Genomic DNA, 21,762 nt, shown 5'->3' with positions numbered 1-21,762 from the left:
CTGACTCACTGCTGCCACCACGTCAGTACTTGTTAAGAAGATGTGACACAATCAGGCTCAGATCCAATCAGGTTTAATGCAGACAACGAAAAGCACTCGGTCAAGATGGAGACTCGACACCCGGATGTCCGAGAGCGCCCCCTGTACGTACATATCAATACAACAACCAATCCAGTCGTGTACTTTAATATCCATCCATTAGGACCATACTCTGTGCAGAGCGTTGGTGCCGCCGAAGCAGTCTCCTTGGCTATTGGGAACAATCCTGGACGGGTCGCCACTCCGACACAGTATACCAGCATGCTGGCACTCATTTTGCCGACCTCGGAAGGATGACAGGCAGAGTCAACCCCACCTGGTGTTAATTCAATAGATGAGCGGGATTTGAACCCAGGACCCTAGGATTCCAAGCCCACTACCTTAACCATTAAGCCAACACCAGGCATATATATATATATATATATATATATATATATATATATATATATATATATATATATATATATATATATATATATATATATATATATATATATATATATATATATATATATATATATATATATATATATATATATATATATATATATATATATATATATATATGTAAGTATTTACTCATTTCATCCCAACTCCTCAGGTCATGTGCTTATGTACACATTTTGAAGTAAAAGTGATTTGCTTCCACTGACGAAGTTGTTGGAGGCCTGATTTTTTAGGTTGTCCATCCGTCCATACATACGTACGTCCGTCCTTCCGTGATAATTTTCTCTGTTTTCTCTGTAACTGCTTATCCGATTGACACAAAATTTTCAAGACAGGTGCGACTACTCATGCAGAATGTTTTAATGATAATTATGATGTCATAGGTCATGTGATGTGGGAGCCATGTTGGAAAAAAGGAAAATTTTTGGGCCTCTGTATCTTCGAAACTGCTCCATGGAAAAAAAATTGAAACTTGGCACAAGTCCAGTACTCCCCGTGCCAAATAAATGTGACTTTTTTTGATGATGTCATTGGTGACTTCGTTATGACAACAAATTTATTGATGCAATAACGAAGCCACCAATGACATCATCACTTTATCCAATCAGTGTGAAAATTTTTGAGGGTCATCTAGGGCTAAATTGTATGGGGGAAAAATTTATGACGTCATCGGTCACGTGGTTCGGCAGCCATATTGTATTTACCCTCAAACCTCCAAAAATCTTCTTCTCTGAAACAGCTGAACAGATTGATGCAAAATTTTACAGGTATGATCGCCGATCCATGAGGAACAAAAAGTTCTCCACCTATGATGTCATAGGTCACATGGTTTGGCAGCTATGATTTTGTTATGCCACCACTGATGATGTCACCGTACACCCATACATATGTCAATCCTAAATCTCCCTTTTTATGCCTCCGCTGACTTGGTCGCTGGAGGCATTATGTTTTCAAATTGTCCATCCAACTGTGCGTCCATCCGGGCGTCTGTGATATGCTTTCGTTACTGCGATAACTTAAGAATGGCTAAAAGGGATCTAGTCAAACTTGGTATGTATAATGTATAATGATGCAAAGATGAAGTGATTCGATTTTGGGGTCAAAAGGGCAAAGGTCATAGGTCATGTGAGGTAAAAATTATGTTACCACGCTAACTTGTGAACAAGTGATGGGATTTTGATAAAACTTGGTAACAAAAAAAACCCCAAAAAAACACAGTATGATGCAAAGATGAACGGATGAAATGGCAGCATAAAGATGTTAAAAGTCAAAGGTCAGAGTCCATGTTGGATATTTGTTACCGTGATAACTTAAGAACAGCTGAAGGGATACAAGTCAAACTTCGTACTAGTCTGTGTAATGATGTAAAGATGAACCGTTGAGATTTTGAGGTTAAAAGGTCAGAGGTCAGAGGTCATGTCAGGTAAAAATGTGATATTTGAGAACAGCTGAAAGAATTTTAATGAAACTTGGTGCAAGTATGTATAATGATGTCATAATGTGGGTCGAGGCATATCTGTCAATGTTGTGATATTGAAAAGTGCCATTCTAGTTTCCTTTAATTTTTATCTTTTAATATATTTTTCGTCTTCTTCTTTCATATTCAGCACATGGCTTTGGGTAGCCTAAATTGCTGTGCCGTAAATGCAGTGAACCCTGGAGGTTGGGTAGGAAATTGTAATTTGTTCAGTGTGCTAGCGATAGCTCACCGACTCTTCATAAAGGACACCGTCAGATCTTTAATATCCACCAACTAATGCTGGCAGATGGGATGCTGTTTAACATCCATCCAAGGGATGGAACACACAGTAATGCCTTGCCCTGTCTGCGAGGGTACCGACACACAAAAATCTGTCACATACACAGTAACACAGGCAAATTTGACAACATAGGACAGTCGGTCTAATGTCCCCTTGGAAGTACTGGTCTTCTTTGATGATCAATGACAATTCTTAGTCAGATCCTATTCTGTGAGGAAACGAACCTTGACTAAGCTTATCACATATATTCTTCCAGTCAAAAGTTTTAGAACACCCCCATTTTTCAGTTTTTACTGAAATGTAAGCAGTTCAAGTCCACTGAATAACCTGAAATGGTACAAAGCTAATTGGTAAACTGCCAGAGGTTAAAAAAATTTAGGTTACTAAAAACTGAAAAATAATGTAAATTTCAGAGTTGTTAAAAAGGCCCTTTTCAGGGAACAAGTAATGGGTTAGCAACTGCAGCTGTTCTGCAGCAATGGAAGTAAATTAAGCCTTGAAAGTTGTTGCAAACAATTCCTACAGGTGTCTCAACTTTTGTTGATTGGTTACAACCTTCTGTCTGTATAAAAGCAGTGTTGGAACAGACTGTGTTGCTACACCCTCTGAAGCATTATTTGGACAATATTGTACTGCAGGAAGTAGTATATTGTTATAATAATGGCGAGAAAAAGACAATTAACAAAGGAAGACAGACAGACCATTATAACCCTCAAAAGTGTAGGTCTTTCCTTTAGAGAAATTGCAAAGTAGCCAAGGTGTCAGTGAGTACAGTTTCCTCCACCATCAAAAGGCACTTGGAAACTGGAGGAAACTCTGAGAGGAAGAGGTCTGGCAGACCCCAAGCCACAACATAATCAGAAGACAAGTTTCTGAGAGTCAACAGCCTCCGTGATAGGCAGCTCACAGGACAGCAGCTTCAAGCACAGCTTAACACTGGCCGAAGTAAGAAAGTCTCAGTTTCAACTGTTTAAAGAAGACTTCGAGCTGCAGGTTTGACAGGTCGAGTGGCAGTAAGAAAGCCATTGCTAAGATGGCAAAATAAGAGAAAGAGGCTTGTCTGGGACATGAAGCACCGGCAGTGGACCACTGAAAACTGGAAGAAGGTCTTATGGACCGATGAATCAAAATTTGAAATCTTCGGTTCCCCACGCAGAGTTTTTGTACGCCATCGAGTAGGCGAAAGGATGGTTCCTCAGTGTGTGACACCAACTGTCAAACGTGGAGGAGGAAGCGTGATGATCTGGGGCTCTTTTGCTGGATCCAGAGTCGGCGACTTGCACAGAGTGACTGGCACCCTTAACCAAAAGGGCTACCACAGCATTTTGCAGCGCCATGCAATACCCTCTGGTCTATGCCGAGTTGGTCAGGGGTTCATCCTTCAGCAAGATAACGACCCAAAACATACCTCCAGGCTTTGTCAGAACTACTTTAGAAGAAAAGAACAAGACGGTAGACTTCAAATCATGGAATGGCCAGCTCAGTCTCCAGACCTAAACCCCATCGAGCTGGTTTGGGATGAACTGGACAGAAGGGTGAAAACAAAACAACCTACAAGTGCAACACATTTGTGGGAACTTCTGCAACAGTTGGGAAGAACTTTCGGAACAATATTTGATTTCCATTGTGGAAAGAATGCCACGAGTATGTCCGGCTGTTATATCTGCAAAAGGTGGCTACTTTGTCACTTTTGTTCAACAAAACGATTCCATGACTTTTTTTAAATTTGCAATTGTTTATTTGTTCTTTGCTTTAATTTCAGAGTACATTGAAACATTAAACTGCTTAAATTTCAGTAAAAACTTGAAAAATGGGGGTGTTCTAAAACTTTTGACCGGTAGAGTACCTCACAGATATCCTGTCAGCACAGTTTCGGTGCTTCATTGTCGTGAAAGATAAAGTTTGTCGTTATTAACCAAAAAAATCATTTTTCTCTGTGCTTTTCAAGTAATGCACCTGGTGTAACGGTGATAATAATGTAAATTTGTACTCAGCTTAGAGTCGCTACCAGTGTTTCGGGGTTTGCCCAGTGGGTATCTGGCCAAGGCCTACTCTTGTAAAATGTATACCATGGACTATCTGACACCCACATTCCAGAGAGGATAGCTGGTTTAACGACCTTTCCATGATATACTGCATGCTCCATGATTCAATATCCCCTCTTCCTTGGTTTAAAGTTTCCTTTCGCTCCACCATAAGCCTCGACATGAATGTCACAGAGATGCATGTTACTTTACTCACAACTGAATCAAAAGTGAACCTGAAGATACATAATACATGCAATGACCTGTTGTGCCCCCAGCCTGCTCTCGCTTTCCCCAAGGAATTGGTGAGCTCACTGCAGGCGAGTTTCCTTCCTACTCCACTCATCACTGCTGCGACCATTCAGGTAAAAGAACATGTCCTTCTTTTCTTTAAAGAAACTCACTGTGTATATAGAGCAAACAGCTTAGCTATTTATTGTCTGCCGTTGCTCTTCGATTCTGCATTGTTTAATTTTATTTCATTGTGCGTTGTCTAATTATCCTCAATTGTTTTCCGCATGTTGTTGGTCGACTGGTGAGGTGACTGCCTTAATATCCCAAAGATTATGGGTTCAAGTCCAGATGAAATGCAGTGGTATCACAGATTCAGCTTTTGGCCTTCTAGTCGGGTCAAAATACCACCTGACCCACAACAAATTGCAACAAAAGGTTTTTCAGTGGTTTTCATTCTTACTGGATATACTGATCAACAGAAAAAATAGTCTACCAAAATCTGACATCCGGAAATGGGTTAAAACAGTCATTTTCAAGATGGCCGCCACCGGGCTTTGAAATAACTAAAACAGCTATAACTTCTTTAATAATTGTGATAAAAACATAATTGTTGGTTCTGGTCCATGGTTTTAATTGATCAGCAATCCACTGGTGTCAATAAAATTTAGATCTGATCAGTATTTAACATGAAATCCAAGATGGCGGCAAAATTCAAGAGTGCAAAAATCAATAAATTTTCCATCTGAACCAAAATCACTGAACACCTGGTGCCACTGAAACATTTATTTGTGAACATTACATAATGGCAGTTTAGGTTACAATTTCAGTCCTCATCACTGTCCTCTAGTTCCTCAGAGGCTTGATTTAGTGGATTGTCACAAAACGTCACTTGGCATGATCCACATGCAGACGTACACGGAAGCCCATTCTTTCTGCAGCTGCAATGGGGTGTGTCACAAGCTGTGGTGCAGTTGCAGTGTATCATCTTCAGAAGAGTGTCTGGCGCAGCATTCATGGCAGTCATGATAGGTACAAATCGATTGTCTTCAAGTCCCCAGCCCCAGTCCAGAGGATCGAGGTCACCCTCCATCCCCATCCAAACCATGGCCTGGTAGCACTCTCGGAGACAATGAAACTTGGTGGCAGATTCCGTTGGGGGAAGACGCTCAGGTGTAACGAAAGACATAGCAGCAGCGACCTTCTTTGTGAATATCTTGTAACGCATGGCTGCCAGAGAACTTGTGCTCTCCCCACCAAATATAACGGCCAACGCTTGGCTGCCAAGTTTCTATATTTCAGCGTGGCTGACGCCTCTCGAAGTGAATGTATCTGCACACAACTGGAGGCCTTGATCATCTTCCACGAGATTCTGAAACACTGATTTTTTCCCAATGCCATACACACGAGATGTTGAATCGCATCCTGTGAAGGTGTGCAGGAATAATAGTTGAGTACACAACTTATTCCCAAGAAGATGCTTCATCCGATTGATGTCATATACTTTCAGATTGCTTCTTGACTGGTTGTCTGATCTGAAATATAGTGGTTTTCCATCTGGTATACAGTAATGGAGCAAAAGCATCAACAAATCTGTGTCTCCTCCTATTGGTGTGGTGGAATGCAGAATTGTGCTGTTTACGGCTGTCTTGGCAATGTCCACATCAGCGTCCCCTTCTGCCTGAATAACTGTGCAGCCCACTTTCTTCAGCTGATCACCTATTAAGGTGATCAGCTGTTGCTTGTTACTGCCGACAGATAGGAATTCATCTCTTTTTCCGTCAAATTCAGTTTCCCCGGTGAAGTTCACAGTCAGATAGCTGTTGGCTTGTCCCCGTCTCTGCTGAGTGTTATCCTTTATCGAAGGGCCTGCACCATAGCCCATCAAAGACAACAGTTGCTGTCCCATAGTGTTTTGTTGTGAAGTCCGCATATGCTCTGGCTATTTTGCCATATGTATCTCCCTTCTTCCACTTGAGCTTGTGCAGCAAGGATCCACCATCAAGAACATACCTTTCAGTCTTAAGGTGTGCTGAAGGTGTGGTGTCAGGTACTCCTTCACATGCCAGTGCCTTGGTACAGTGGTCATTGACAGCTTGAGCGAGTTGAGGTTTGTCGGCCTTCCTCAAGATCTTCTTGTCCTCAAAGAGGGATGGAGGGTATGGACTGAGTTCAAAACTCATCACGTCCTCAAGTGACAAATCACCTCTCTGGATACCACCAGGAATCGCTGGAATAGCAAACTGGAGTCGATGGTTCTGCGAGGAGCAACCTGAAGAGCATTAGAATTTCCCAGGGTCTTTGCTTTCTCTGTCCTCTTGATGGAGAAGGAAAACACAGGTTGTCCAATCATTCTCTCGATGATTTTGTTCCCAACAGATTCATATTCATGCATGTTGATGTCTTCGCTTGCCACGATATCATTTATGATATTTCTCAATGTAGGATCAGAGGAGAAAGGTGAAAATGCATTCAACTTTGTGCTTCTCTTCGAGAGGTCGAATGCATGTCTTTCAATTCTGGCACCAGTTGCTTCTTAATGCTGTCCGCTTGTTGCGTATGTGAGATCATTGAAGTCCTGCATGGCGACGTTGACCTCAGATGTTATGGGGGCTGACATTGTCCACATTGCTCGGTGTTCCTCTGTCATCTTACTGCCATGAGTCAAGCCACCGGTGCTCTTTAGTGGTCTCATGAGTGTTTGTTTGATGACGAGATCACAGCTGAGGCCTGCCCAAAACTGGTTTGTTCGCCGGATCACATGGAAGCCATTTTGAACCTTCTTATACACATCTGGGTGTTTGCTCTCCAATTCACTCATTTCTTGTACGTAGAGATAAGCGGACTTCTGGTAGTTGTAGTGTCCAACTGCTGCAAATATTGGCAAGGTATCAGCAACAGCTTGCAAGTGATCCTTCCAAGACCCAGTGCGATCTGCCTTGATCATTGCCCGAGCAGTATGGAGCATTTTCTGATAACCCAGCCACAGCTTACTCGTTTTGGATTGTGCAGCAAGTTTTTTGCCGCCATCTTGGATTTCAGGTTAAATACTGATCAGATCTAAATTTTATTGACACTAGTGGATTGCTGATCCATTAAAACCATGGACCAGAACCAACAATTATGTTTTTATCACAAGTATTGAAGAAGTTATAGCTGTTTTAGTTATTTCAAAGCCCGGTGGCGGCGATTTTGAAAATGACTGTTTTAACCCATTTCCGGATGTCAGATTTTGGTAGACTTTTTTTTCTATTGATCAGTATATCCAGTAGGAATGAAAACCACTGAGAAACCTTTTGTTGCAATTTGTTGTGGGTTTGGTGGTTGTTTGTCATAAATTGACCCGACTCTTCTGGAAAATAGAGCTTACTCTCAGATAAACGACAAGATGCATGCTATGGAATTGTCAATTAAAGACCCATCTGGCTCACAAATGACCGTCAGACAGGAAAATCTGCTTGTCTCACTTGCGTTGCTTCACGCGTGGTGCCAGATCCTACATAATACCCCACAGACAAATTTGGGATGGATCTTAAAATGTTAATTGTGAAAAGACAGTGCCACACACATCCGCCAAACTAAAATTTTTAAACGCCACAAAATTTACACATCAGCTGAAACCAGTGAATGAAAAGGGGGAATGAAGTTTAAATGTTTATGTGAATATGTAAATGAAAAAAGGCAGTTTTAGTTTGGAACCGGGTGGGCTTAAATACATGCTTATCTTGAAAATTGATTCACAGGATACGTGTGGAACATCTCCCACGATCATGCGATTCAGCTCCATCAAGTAATCTGATTGGATATGAGCGCAGTTTTCACCTGCGTGCACACAAACACAAATTCGACTCATTTGGCAGAAAAACATACTTTTTTGCTAATTCCTTAACACACGGTCAGAAAAAAAATACCTTTTGACGACCAATTTCCCCCCTAAAAGTCAGCAAAAAAACCAAGCAATTGGCAAACATACACTGTTATGTTCTGGCAAACAACCAATCTACCTCTATTGAAGCTTTAAACGTCGTATACTAATATTGCGCTGTTCACTTTTATATAGTGATGACGTCAACTTCCCCCTATGAGGAGTTGCATGCGGCGTTCTAACTTAGCAGTTTGAATTTCCCCGATAGCAATGGATTTTGGCTTGAAAGCCGACAGAAATGAAAACTGGATAGGTAATAGTCCTCTGCAAAAGAGCAAGTTGTGAGGAAGCCAGTGAGGCCACAGAAGTGAGGGAACAAAGCACCGCCTCAGATGAGTAGTTGTCAAAAATTGGGTCAAAGAGCCACAGTGATGCAGTCTCACTATATAAATAAGTTTTATAAAGTCTTGACCCCAATAGCACACCAACGGCGGCTTAGTCTTGGCCTAAACCCATGCCGACAAAGAGCTCGTACCGGCCCATTACTGGTGCTTGTCTGGGTAGTTTTCATAAAGTTGATGGTAATATATGCACTGAGTCGAAAACACCACTCCTTTTAAATAAAATGATGAATATTTAATTTTGTCAGTGCTTAAAAAATTGCAACCCTCCAAGGAAAAACAACACTAACTTCAGTGAAACATTCCATAATAAGTTGCAAGCATATTGTTTTACGTTCATGCAAGTTGTTGACACAGTTCATTAAAACAAAAGCATTGAATGGAATTGTTTGTTTGAATTTGAGATGAAGCACCATTTGCTAATACTGCAGTTTTAATGCACTTTTTAAAATCCACTAATCTATTCCTACAGAAATATAGAGAAATAACACCAAACTACATAACTCCCATAGGCTAAGCTGGCCCTACACAAAGGCCTGGGGAAATCTTTGACAACCACCAGCTTCTTGCCAACACCTCTGGCTGTCGCCGCTGCTACTGCCGTATCGATGGGGACACCTTTCGCCCTTCGCACCTTGCCAGGTGCCTCAGCGATCTTCCCACGACCTATCTTGGCGCAAACCCTGCTTCGGCCCGCTCCAGGCCCGATGCGCTCCACTCCGCATGGAGCCATCTTGTTTGCACCGTATTGATGTTGCAATGAGAGTGCGTGACCTAAACTCGATATAATGACCTCGACTGTCTTCCATTCGGTCACAGAGACCGGTGTCGAATTGAAGATGGATTTGCCAGGACTCTCTGGTGCAGCATCGAAGGTGCACACAACCAGGGTATAACTTAGAAAAGCTCAAAAGCTTTCAATGGGAACTTTATTCTGAGAGGAACTTTATCAGTAAGCAAAATAATCAGTTTTATTTGACTTCTGGTGAACTGTCATACAATCACTATCAACAATGACAGATTAACACTTTGGAGATTGTTTACATCATCAGAAAATTGTTTCTCTTCCCGGTATAACATTATCACTTCACATTAAGGCACTATTACTAAATGGACAAGGAAGACTAGCTGTTGATGCAATGTAGGTGATAATACTGTATCGATACAGGGAAATATGATGCATAGGAAAGAGATCTGAAGCTTTTGCCCAATAGCTTGTTCCATCCCAATTCCGCACTGTTCACGTCAGTGCGAACAAAGAAGGGGGTGAGGGGTGATGGGGCACTTGTTCATTGGGTCAAATGTTTAAGACAACCATCTGCAACCATGAATACAAGTCAACAGATATTTTGACCAATAAACATATGTGAGCTAAAGCCACCAGGTGAATCCTCAATAAAACCTAAATACGCATCACCTACCTAAATACTCGAGCCACAACTAACCTCACATTTTCTTCCCCACTGGGTACCCTCCTCGATCCTTTCAAACTTTTCCACCTTTTTTTTTTTTCTTCCGCCACATTTTTGCAACATGTTGTTCCTTCCAGTGGCAAACCTGTACAAAGCGCAATTATATTTCTGTCTCCTGTTCAAATGCAATAACCTTGGCTCCGTGTTCCTTTATGCTTTTTGCCAACCTGAAAAGAAATCTCTTAAATTGATCACGTCCAGCAAGTTTATAATTGTTTTCAATTAATTCTTTTACACAGGTCAAGGCTCATGAGAAAGTGGTTTAGTCATGGGATAGAAATGAACATACTGACGATGGAGGAAAGGGCAGTCAGCCTCAGGTCATAAGCAAAGAATAGACGAGCATGAAGGTCAACAAGAAGGAAATGACAGCACAATGAAAGCAGATGTAATATTATAGTCTTATGTGGAATAAAAACGCCTGACTTTACTCACAATTCACGTGCTCACAATCCCGAAGGCAGACACTTTAACCTTCCCAGGTAATCTATCTGCATTCATCACTCCTTTAATTACAAATATATTTATTATTATACAAGAGTGACTGGGAATGAATGCAATATCCCATATCAGAGTATTGAATATCAAATAAAAATCCTTCTCACATATTTGATTTGTTTTCCACGCGTCGTTTTAAATCATAAAGTCCTATTAACCATATTCTATAATCTGGTACTTTATGTGTGTGGCTTTTTAAAAGCAGATGAAGCTGAATAAATAACTCCCCCCCCACCTCCACCACGTTCAATTTAAGGTGAATTTGGGCAGATATCTTAAGAGTTTCAGATTTACCCCATTGTGTCTATGACTAGTGGAATTTATTATATAAATACGATATGACAAGGTTATTTACCATCCTCGGTGGTGTCATGGTTATCTAGAGCATCCGCTCTGAGACTGAGACGTCAGTATTTCGAACCACGACAGAGTCGTACCAAAGCCTTGCTGCTTCCTTGCTTGATGCTCAGCATTTAAAGGATAGAGCACGGACAAACAACCACAGGTCACTAATAATAACAAGCTTTGATGGGCCCAATGGCCTCCTCCTGCGTCGAAGTTTGGCGAAAGGGAACTCATATTGTTATAAGATGACAAACGTCTCAAAACTTTGAGCAAAAAAGAAGAAAAAACTGAAAGGTCATTGCAGTCCTGGGAGCTATCTGCCTCTATTGTGGAAGCAATGGGGGTAGAGGGCGGTTCATAAGGAAAAGAGGAACAAAATTGGGGAGGGGAGGAGGGGTAGGGAGAAGAAGGAAGTAAAGAAAATGGAAACTAGTGGGAGATGTATGGAACGTACAGATTTAGTAAGAAAGAACCCCAAAACGTCGCCATTCTTGCCAACATTATATGGAGGACACCACCCTCCCACCCCCCTCCACTTCCTGGCAGATGGATCAGAAAAAGAAATAAGTTAGCTTTCACAAGACCACATGTGAATGAGTGAAAGACCAATAAATTGTCAACGATTGAAAAGCAGAAAAATCTGCGACTTGGCATCGGGATAAAAGAATCCAATTATTATTTCCAGGTATTTCAACATAAGTTCCAGAATGCTATGCAAATCGCTCACAACTTGGCTTGGGGCCTTCAATAACTCTGTCAAGCTGGGCTGAAAAAAGGTAATCTGTTTGGCTTGCTTTAAACTTTCCTTCCTCAAAAATATTTTCTTATTTAATTTGCAGAATATTTACCTCTGCCACCGAAGATGTGTGGAGGTTAGGGTTTCATCCTTGTCCGTCTGTTCATTTGTCTGTGTGCAGGATCTCAAAAGGATATTTAAGGAGGGATTCGGAAGAAATTTGGTGGGCAGGTTGGGAATGTGACAAGGACAAAGTCATTAGATTTTGGTGACTATCCAGATCCGGATCCGGATCCGACTACTAGAATTTTTAAGTGATTCTTCACCATTGAGAGATTGGGCCAAAAACTATATACTGTATCGCACGATGTCTCAAAAAGTTATTGACAGATTCGGACAAAATGAGGTGATTGAGTTGGAGAGGTGACAAGAACAAGTCGATTAGATTTTGATTGATGTCCGGATCCAGACACGGCCGATCAGTGGGATACAAAATTCAAACTGTTCAGCCTGGCGGATGTATGTGCTCTACCGAGTGCCGATCGAGTTATCTCCACCACTGAAGGTGAACCGAGGTTTTGTTTTCACCCGTGTCTGTCTGTTTTTCGGTTTTTTTGTCTGTTTCTCTGTCTGTGAGCAGGATTTCTCAAAAAGTTGTAGACACATTCAGACGAAATTTTGTGGATAAGTTGGGTGTATGACAAGGACAAATTTATTAGATTTTGGTGAAAATCCGAATCGGGATCTGGATACCAGAATTTTAAAAGTTCTTTTTCATCATTGAGAGATGGGGCCAAAAATGATATATAGCACGATTTGATGTTTTTTTTAAGTTGTGGATGGATTCAGATGCAACTTCGTGGACACGTTGGGTGTGTGATAATGAAGAAATGATTCGATTTTGGTGAAGATCTGGATCTGATAAAAAAAAAATTTTAATGCTTCATGTGATTCTTCACCATTGATAGATGGGGCCAAAAAGAATATACAGTATAGCATGATATTTTGAAAAGTTGCGGACAAGTTTTGACAAAACTAGGTGGATGTGTTTGTTAGGTGACAAGAACAAACCGATTCGATTTTGGTTCACGTTCGGATCCAGATCCAGCCTATCATGGTATACAAAACGTAAACTGTTCAGCCTGGCGGAGGTGTGTGCTCTACCGTGTGTCGTTCTAGTGTTTTTTACCCTGTGCATGGGAATCCAAGATTAGGGGTTAAACAATTGATTCACTTCTGTCTGTCTGCCCATCCATCCATCTATCCACAAACGTCAGTTTATGATTGAGGAACAACTTAATTTCAATTAAACGTTATATTTAGAACCCGAATCTGAACATGAATCAGAAAACGAACCTGCAGTTTAGCAGTACTTTGGCTCTGAATTCATCCCAATCGCACATGCGCAGAGAGGAGCGAGACTGGCGGTCAAAAAAATTTAAAATCATTCCAAACAGGAACCTTACTGTTTTTTAAGGACATAAAAAAGGACACAAATAAGAGGCACAAATAACTCATGTGATATGCTAGATAAGGTGGTGTAATATCCACTGCATCAACAGCGGTAAACTACTGGAATTAATTTTTATACGACATTTAAAATCTTTATTTTATTTAAATTTATTTATATGCTTGAACACGAGAACAGAAATCGCCTTCTTATTGCTTTGAAAAATCTCCAGTTTTGCAGTACTTGGACGTGTTATATGAGGTGGTATATAAGACTGCATCAATGGCACCAAACATCCAGAATTTTTTTTTTTAAGACGACTTTTAAAATCATTATTCTTTTTCAATTGAACTATACACTTAAACACTGCCTGGGTTAAGGTGTTCTACAAACTTTTTAGTTGTTGGTTTTGTTGTTGTTTTGTTGTTGCAAGCCAACAAATGGTTTTGACACCTACTGGTGTACTGTATCTAGGCCTTTTCCTTCATGATCCGTTTTTGTTTCGAGTTTTCAACAGTGAGCACAGAGACAATGGGAAAAAAAAAGTTTTGTTCGTAAATGTAATGACAGCGACAATTCATTGTTCATACCTTGTTTAATTTTTGAAAAAGAAACCCCAATATTAGGGTGAAAGTGGGGGAGCGGGATCAGATATTTTTTAGTTTCAAGAATAGTTTAACATTAGAAAGTTCATGAATTGTATAAAATTAACGTCATGGTTGTTCTCAAAAACACCAAAGTTTACATTTTTTGGAGGATTGGTCCATTTATTACTTTTGCACAAGGCAAGGGGGAGGTGGGGGGAGGATTGAGAAAATTAGGATTGAGAAAAGTAAGAGGGGGAGGCAGAGGGAGCAGAAATAGTATGGAGAATATGGAGGTAGTGTGTGGGGAGTCGAGGGAGAGGTTTGTAGGAGATATCAGGAGGCAGACAGATTAAAAATTACCACATTTTGCAAAAGTAATAAAAAGCCTCCTGGTGTCATGTATGTTCGTTACCCTTCTAAATAAGCTTTGTGTATTTCATTTAAAGAAGTATGGAGAGAATATGGAGTTATTTAGTGTGGGTGGGAGGGAGAGGAGAGGGATTGGGCATCGACATGGTACGGTTAAAAATTCCACCATTTTGCATACGTAAGAAATATCCACTCTCCTGGTGTTGTATTATTACGTTCCTTACCCTCCTAGTTATGTCTTGCGTCATCAGCAAATTCAAAACTTCTCCGTGACAAAAGAATACCGGTATTTAAATAAAATTACTGCAGATGACAGCGATTTATCATCCAAACTCATGCATTGATCACCTCACCTCGTGTATAAACTTATCAAAACCTTCCTTCCAACCTTTGAAATACACTTACATTTCCACCAAAGTACCGTGAAGTGCTTATGTTGCGTTCCTATGGAATGCTCGCTCATTAAAGAAGACCCCAAATTTTCAGAAACGAATGTTGACGGATATCAATTGAAGCCTCTCCAGATGTTGCCTTTTATCAGTATTTATGAGTATGTTTACTGAAATATTTCCTTTCGTTCGAGTCAGTCACTCATGTGTAATTTATCCCGATTTCCTTCAAAGCTCTTACATTTTAGAATTACAAAGATCAATTTTGAAATCGTCTGATATTTTGTTAATTTCACTGACATCTTACACATCTGCTACATCCCGAAGCATCCTCAACTCGCGGCCATTTATAAAAAAAAAAAAAAATTTAATAGGAAGCATCTGCTCAGCACAACTCATGCCCATTGCTTCGCACATCTCCCCAAAGATTCCTCCCGTCGAGCAATTAAAATTGGAGCCCATGCTATTGATAAACAGCCAGTAAGTATCCCCATGAAAGGTAACAGCTGTTAATGTGACAAATACAAATGTATACAAGTTGCAAACTTTGAGTCGTGAGTTTATAATTTTAAAAAGTTGCATAATAAGTTGGAAATTATGACATTACAGTCTAACTACCTGTATTTCACTTTATATCGAAGGTTCCCAACCGTTTAGGGTGAATTACTTCTCTTGATTCATGATACGAGGGGCATTCAAAATGTCTCGGAACGAGATACAGTACTCCCGCAATGGTCAGTCTTGCCATGTTTTTCCATTTTCGGTTTATAAGTTTGTAATAAATGATATTGTAAGCACAATCGTTATTATAATTATTATTATTATTGATAAGCAAATGTTGCTGACTAGCGGTTATTTGAATGTACGGATTTTCTTTGAGTCACTTCTGTTTTTGGTTTTGGTTCGGGAGAGGAAGCGGGAAAGCGGCCATTTTGGTTCGTCTTCCTCTTTATAAGTGCTGAGCCCACTTTAAAGGGGTGAAGGCTTTATTATGCTGTATGGTTCTGCATGTAGAAATAATAACTGCCCTTGGAAGAAACCCGTCTCCTTGTCCTCTGTTTATTGTGGAAAAGAAAGGAAGTTAAAGGAAACAAGATGACCGGAGAAAACTCATACATTATAACACCAGCCAACATAAACAGGTGTTATACTGGTGATAGCGATGGTTTCAAATGCGGCAAGGGACAATTATTTCACATTCTCAAGAACTACGGCAGCAACACTACTTGTAAGTGTTGTGTTGAAGAAGGGACATGACTGCATGGATGAGTGTGGCATAACTGACTGCTTTAAACATGCACATAATGTCGGTTATGTCACCACAAAATGGCAGGGTGCCATAAAGCAATACAGTCATCACAACGCAAACGTTAACTCACAGCACTGGCGTAACATGCCAGTGTGCGGACAGAACAGAAAGTACGGTTTATCTCGTATTCTGGACTTTTTAGTGCATGTTAGATACTACGGAAATGCCTGATGAAGAAAAGCGCTCTGCATGTGCGCAACACCGGACACACAAAAACATGGAATGTCGTTTAATTTTGAACTTCCTCTACCCTTTACGGGAGATGGCACAGAGTCATTTAATTGGTGGCAAATGCTTTTTGAAGTCACTCGGAATATTTGTTCATTTCCTCTTAAGAAAGTAAAACTATGACCGGAAAGACTCTGTCCGGCACAGAATTTTCTTATTGGCAGAGCCTCTCCACTGCAATTAAGAGTGACTGAACAAAGGAAAAATCGTTTGAGTGTCATTTTCGAATGCACACAGGACTTGGAAACATTCCAAACGTATCTGAATACTCGACCTCGCAAACCAAACAAACCGCGAGATGTTTATGCTACATAATGTGGAAGCCTCGTTGGTGAGGCCTTTCCAACAAATGGTCCTGAAACCAAGCAGGGTGAAGTTCTTAGATTTGTGACTGGCTGGGTTAAGGTCCGGATGCAGATTAAGCTTAAAGTGCATGAGCATGGAGCAACAATAATACAAGCTCCTTTGAAGATTGCTTCCCAATGTGAGTGCACACAACTTACACTGATTATCACAACTCCCAATGCACTCATGTCATTGACTGTTGCAGCCCATCAGTGGCAACATCCTTCTCCACCTTCAGCACACATTGTTGAACTGCCGCCATTTCAGACGCAAATATAAATTGTGGGGAATTAAAAAGCATCAAACCAAGAACACTGAAGATGACATTGATCTCCTGATACAGCAGTTTGCTCACCTGCACCGTGATATTAATGTGATTGCACAACATCCACCTCTTGCACAATTCAGCACAGACAGCCATTTCTACAGCAGGAGGCGCAGTCCTTAGCGCTTTGACCCTCCATCCCCAAAACAGTATGGCGACTCACCATCACCTCACTACTCTCCTCCACGTGACGACAAGATGCATCATGCCGATCACTCCTAAACTTCATCTACTGCTGATGAACTCTGCCACTGCTGTCCCTCGCACTAAGATGACTTTTCATACAGCGGGCATTCATCACCTTACTCACCTCAACAACGATATTCTCATCAGTCTTCCAGTCCTCCATGGTACTCCTGCATGAGGGATCTCCATGTCCACGGTACGACTCACCCTCGCGGGCAGTGCGCTTTGACACACCTAAGAGATACCGGGACTTCGATGAGAAGGAACATGCAGCTAAAATATAAACAACTGACATTGAAGACCAAAGGCCAGCTTATTCAATGCAACCAGTCAAGTCAATGCATCTGTGATCTGCCAACCGATGTAGCGCCCACATCTTTCATTCAACTGATTCTGAAAGGAACAGCGAGAGGTCAGTGCCCTTGTAGATATGGGGTTGAGCACCTCATTCATTACAGAAACATGTCACCAGTCCATTCCATCCCTGTGGTCACAAACCATCGTGAAGCGAGTCCTTTTTTTCTTGCATAATCTGTAACGGGGAATCTTCTTGACATGCTTGGCTCTCTCTCACTGTGCAGCTGCATGCACTGCAAGTTATCCTGTCTTTCTTGGCTGGGGGTTTCTCTCACAACACCGTGTCGCCATTTATCTGGCCCATGGACACTTGTCATTCATTGACAACGAAATGCCTCTGTAACAGTCACCACACCACATTCCACTGCGAAACAATGCTGTTATCCTCTCTCCTGTGACTGTACCACCCTTGACGGATATGAATGTGACAGCCAGTCTGGATTGCAGCACAATGCGCACTCCTGTCAGGAATGAGTATGTGGGCCTCCTTGAACCATGTAAAGGTGATGCTCCAGATCTAGCTGTAGCCAGGACACGAACCACAGTGCAAAATGGCCTAGCAGCAATTCAAGAGTCAGTCCGTCCACACAACCTGTGCGTCTTCTCAAAGATCATAACCCTGGCCAGTTACACTCCATCACTGGCCACCAGTATGAAGAATTTGAAATTGTGGATGCCACCACCTCTGCTCCTCAAATGGCAAAGCCCTTGGGAAACAATGACAGCATACGTTTGACCTCCCAAGAAAAGTCTCAACTTGAGAACCTCCTAATGGAATTTTCTGACATCTTCTGCACACATTCACGTGACTATGGGTGGAAAACCTTCATCAAACACAACATCAGGATGGGTGATGCCACTGTAATCAAATTGCATGCATACCACACATCAGCTGCAATAAAGCCATCATGCAGTGTGAAATCGACACATTGCGTCGGCGGGGCATCATTGAGTAGTCTTACAGCCCATGGTCTTCTCCTGTGGTTCGTATTCAGAAGAAGGACAGAATATATTGCTTCTGTGTGGATTACTGGAGACTCAACGCTGATACCATCAGACTCCAACCCACTACCACATGTTTATGACACCCTGGACAGGCTCTCTGGAGCACAAATCTTCAGCACCATCCATCTTACCTCTGGATATTGGCAAATTTCCTTAAATCCAGCATACAAGGAGAAAACCACCTTCTCTGCAGGATCTGGATTGTACCAGTTTCACATGATGCCAATGGGAATTTGGAATGCACCACCAAGCTTTCAATGCCAAATTTGTAGTCTTCACTGGAGCATCTGTCTAATTTATTTAAATGTTGTTGTGTACAGTGCAGATTTTGAGCAAAACCTTGACAATCTCAGAGAAGTCCTTCACAGATTTCGCTCTGCAGGATTAAAACTCAAACCCTCCAAGTGTCATCTGGCTCAATCCACCGTCACCTTCTTGGGACATTTGATCTCCAGTGATAGTGCACAGCCTGATCCATCAAACACTGGAAAGATACAGACATGGCCTACACCACAATCCCCCACACAAGTCAGAGCTTTCTTGGGTCCATGTTCTTATTACAGAGGTTTCATCAATGACTTTGCTCACCTCTCTGAGCCACTTCACCACCTCACCCACAAAGATGTGCCATTTGTCTGGACTGACGACTCTGAGGATGCCTTCCACACTCTGAAACAAATACTTTCCTATTGTCCCATCACGGCATTCCCCAATCTGGGGGGTCCCATTTTTGCTTTACACAGATGCCTCCCAGCATGTTAGTGGGTCAGTCCTTGCTCAGTAACTGGACTCCAAGGAGCAGGTGATATCCTATGTGAGTCATATGATAACAGTTTCAGAGAAGACGTGGTCCACTTTTGACTATTTGCTGCATGCAATTGTTTGGTCAATGTGACTCTTCTGCCACTATCTTGAACGCCATCAATTTACCATCATCCCACACCACACAAGCCATTGGTGTGTTTAAAACGAATGCCCCTCGACAACGACCCCACTGGAAGATTAGCTTGTTGGTCTGTTGAATTTGATGCTTATGACTGGTGCATCATTCACTGAGATGAGTCCAAGCACCTCAACATGGACGCCATGTCTTGATAGTCAGATGACACCTCTCCATCAATCAACACGCAGCTGTCAGATCCACCGCTTTTAAGTTGGACAGGTGCAATGAACACCTCAACAGCAACCCAAACACAACCCACAGCAGTGTCTCCCACAATGCTCCTCTCCATAAGGCCTTCTCAATGTCACCGTCAAGTAAGCCTGATGCATCATCCATGCTTTCTGCTCACAATACCATTCTGGTCGATGAGCCTGTTCTGCATGCATACCAAAACCTAGTGAACATTCAATCTGCTGAATGGGACCCCCTTAAGCTTCAAGGCTCCGATCCTGATCTGAAAATTGCATTCCAGTGGATGTCACATGGAACAAAACCCCTGCTTTGGTGACTGCACAGTGCTTTCCCTTATCTCAGGAAATTGTGGACTCAGTTTGGTTGTCTTATAGTGAAGGATGATCTCTTGTGTCAATGGATCCACCGTTCACCATCTCAAAGTGAGTTTCTGCAAGCGGTCATCTTGAAGTCTGATTCCCAAAGTGCTACAGCATATCCATGAACATTCCACATCTGGGCATGGCTATTCCAGAACATTGCACAAAGCCATTCAGTCATTTAATTGGCCTTTCACGTCTGCTGACATCTTAAACCACTGCCAGCAATGCAATGTCCTGCCTGTCAATCAATCATGAAGGTCTCCAGTGCCTCGGCACCAGGCCCCTTTGGTCCCCATTTCACCATCAAGACACTTTCAGATAATTGCTGCCGATTTTACAGAGCTTCTCACATCTAGGAAGGGTCATCACTATGTGCTAGTTGTCATAGATCTCCAATCCAAATTTTCAATCTGTACCCTCTACAAGACCATACAGCTGAATCTGTGGCATGCTTTATTTTTGAGCAGTGTATCCACCAATCCGGAGGTCTTGCATTCGAATCAGGGCAGACAGTGTGAATCCAACTTCATCATGCATCTCTGCCTCTCACTTGGGAATTCGCAAGGTCTGAATGACATCGAGCTGAAACTCATGACCCTAAGATCACAAGCCAGCCACCCTAACCGCTAAGCCATCACCAGGTTTATGATTCTGCACTTTACTGCAGTTGGCTGAAACCCTACTTCAGGCCGACTACACCCTCCTCAGTGACTGTGCCTCAGCCTCAGCCTTCAATGACCACACCCCCACCATTGACTGCTTTGGCTGGCTTCTTGCCTCATCCCATGCCACAGCCTCAACAACAACAGGGACTGTGTGAGTTGCCTGCCAACCAGACCTGCAACTGCCCTTGGCAACGAACAACGTCGTTCTATTCCCTCACCTCAGGATCAACAGCCACAACCACAACCGTCACCTTCACAGCCGGGAACGTTTGGTGGGTCGCCTGCTAGGAATACAAAAACACCTGTTCAATCCCAACCACAAGGACACTTACCTCACCATTTGCAGGACTTTGTGTTGGACTAATGTTCTATTGTTGAGCTGTAATGTTAAGTTTGTGCTGACAAATATTATTAGCCCCTTTCTCTCCCCCACCCCCACCCTTCATCTTTTCTGAAATGATGAACATCATCTTCTCTGAAACCACTCAACGAAAAAAAACTGAAACTGGCATATGTCATAAATTCCCCATGGGGTATTTATGGTGATAACAATGATATCATCAGTGAAGTGGTATTCCACCCATAATTGGTTGAATCAAAACCCTAATCCAAAAAAATCTGAAAATTCATACGTCTGATCTATCTGAATGAAGAATGAAATTTATTACATCATTGGTCACATGGTCTGAGGACCATATTGGATTGAAAATAAAAACGTAAAAAATCTTCTCCAGAACCGCTTTACAGATTGATATGAAACTTCATACATATGATTGACTCGCCATGGTGAATATAGCTTAAAAAAAATTTCTTTCATATTCATCTTCATTGATACAGGAGGAGGAGAGATAGTGAATCTGGAAGTGGGGTGGATCAGTAAGGATGAAGTGAGGACTGCTATGAAGAGGATGAAGAGTGGAAAGGCGGTTGGCCCAGATGGTATACCAGTGGAGGCATGGAAGTGTTTAGGAGAGATGGCAGTGGGGTTGTTAACCAGATTGTTTAATAAAGTCTTGGAAAGTGAGAGGATGCCGGAGGAGTGGAGATCAAGTGTACTGGTTCCGATTTTCAAGAATAAGGGTGATGTGCAGAGTTGTGGAAATTACAGAGGGATAAAGTTGTTAAGCCACACCATGAAGTTGTGGGAAAGAGTAGTGGAAGCTCGGTTGAGAGGAGAGGTGATGATCTGTGAGCAGCAATATGGGTTTATGCCAGGAAAGAGCACCACTGAT

At 41.9% G+C, this 21,762-nt stretch overlaps 1 protein-coding gene across 7 annotated transcripts in view; it reads left to right on the top strand.

The window, feature by feature from the left end:
- Nucleotides 1-15,652, top strand: part of LOC147028068 (zinc finger protein 385D-like) — a 465,436-nt gene extending 449,784 nt beyond the window's left edge. For 6 of the 7 annotated variants that reach the window (XM_085878078.1, XM_085878076.1, XM_085878075.1 and 3 more), the window contains 2 exons: nt 4,549-4,635; nt 9,280-15,652. In XM_085878078.1, the coding sequence (XP_085734204.1) occupies nt 4,549-4,635; nt 9,280-9,519 (327 nt within the window). In that variant the 3' untranslated portion in view covers nt 9,520-15,652. Of the gene's footprint in view, nt 1-4,548; nt 4,636-9,239 lie in introns of all 7 variants that reach the window. The other variant, XM_085878079.1, reaches the window with a different exon arrangement.
- Nucleotides 15,653-21,762: the final 6,110 nt, after the last annotated feature.

This window comes from Eptatretus burgeri, chromosome 4 (genome assembly GCF_056783735.1).
Source record: "Eptatretus burgeri isolate ZD-2024b chromosome 4, Ebu_testis_v1, whole genome shotgun sequence".
Classification (NCBI taxonomy): Eukaryota; Metazoa; Chordata; class Myxini; order Myxiniformes; family Myxinidae; genus Eptatretus; species Eptatretus burgeri.
This window is presented reverse-complemented; position numbering and strand designations above follow the sequence as displayed.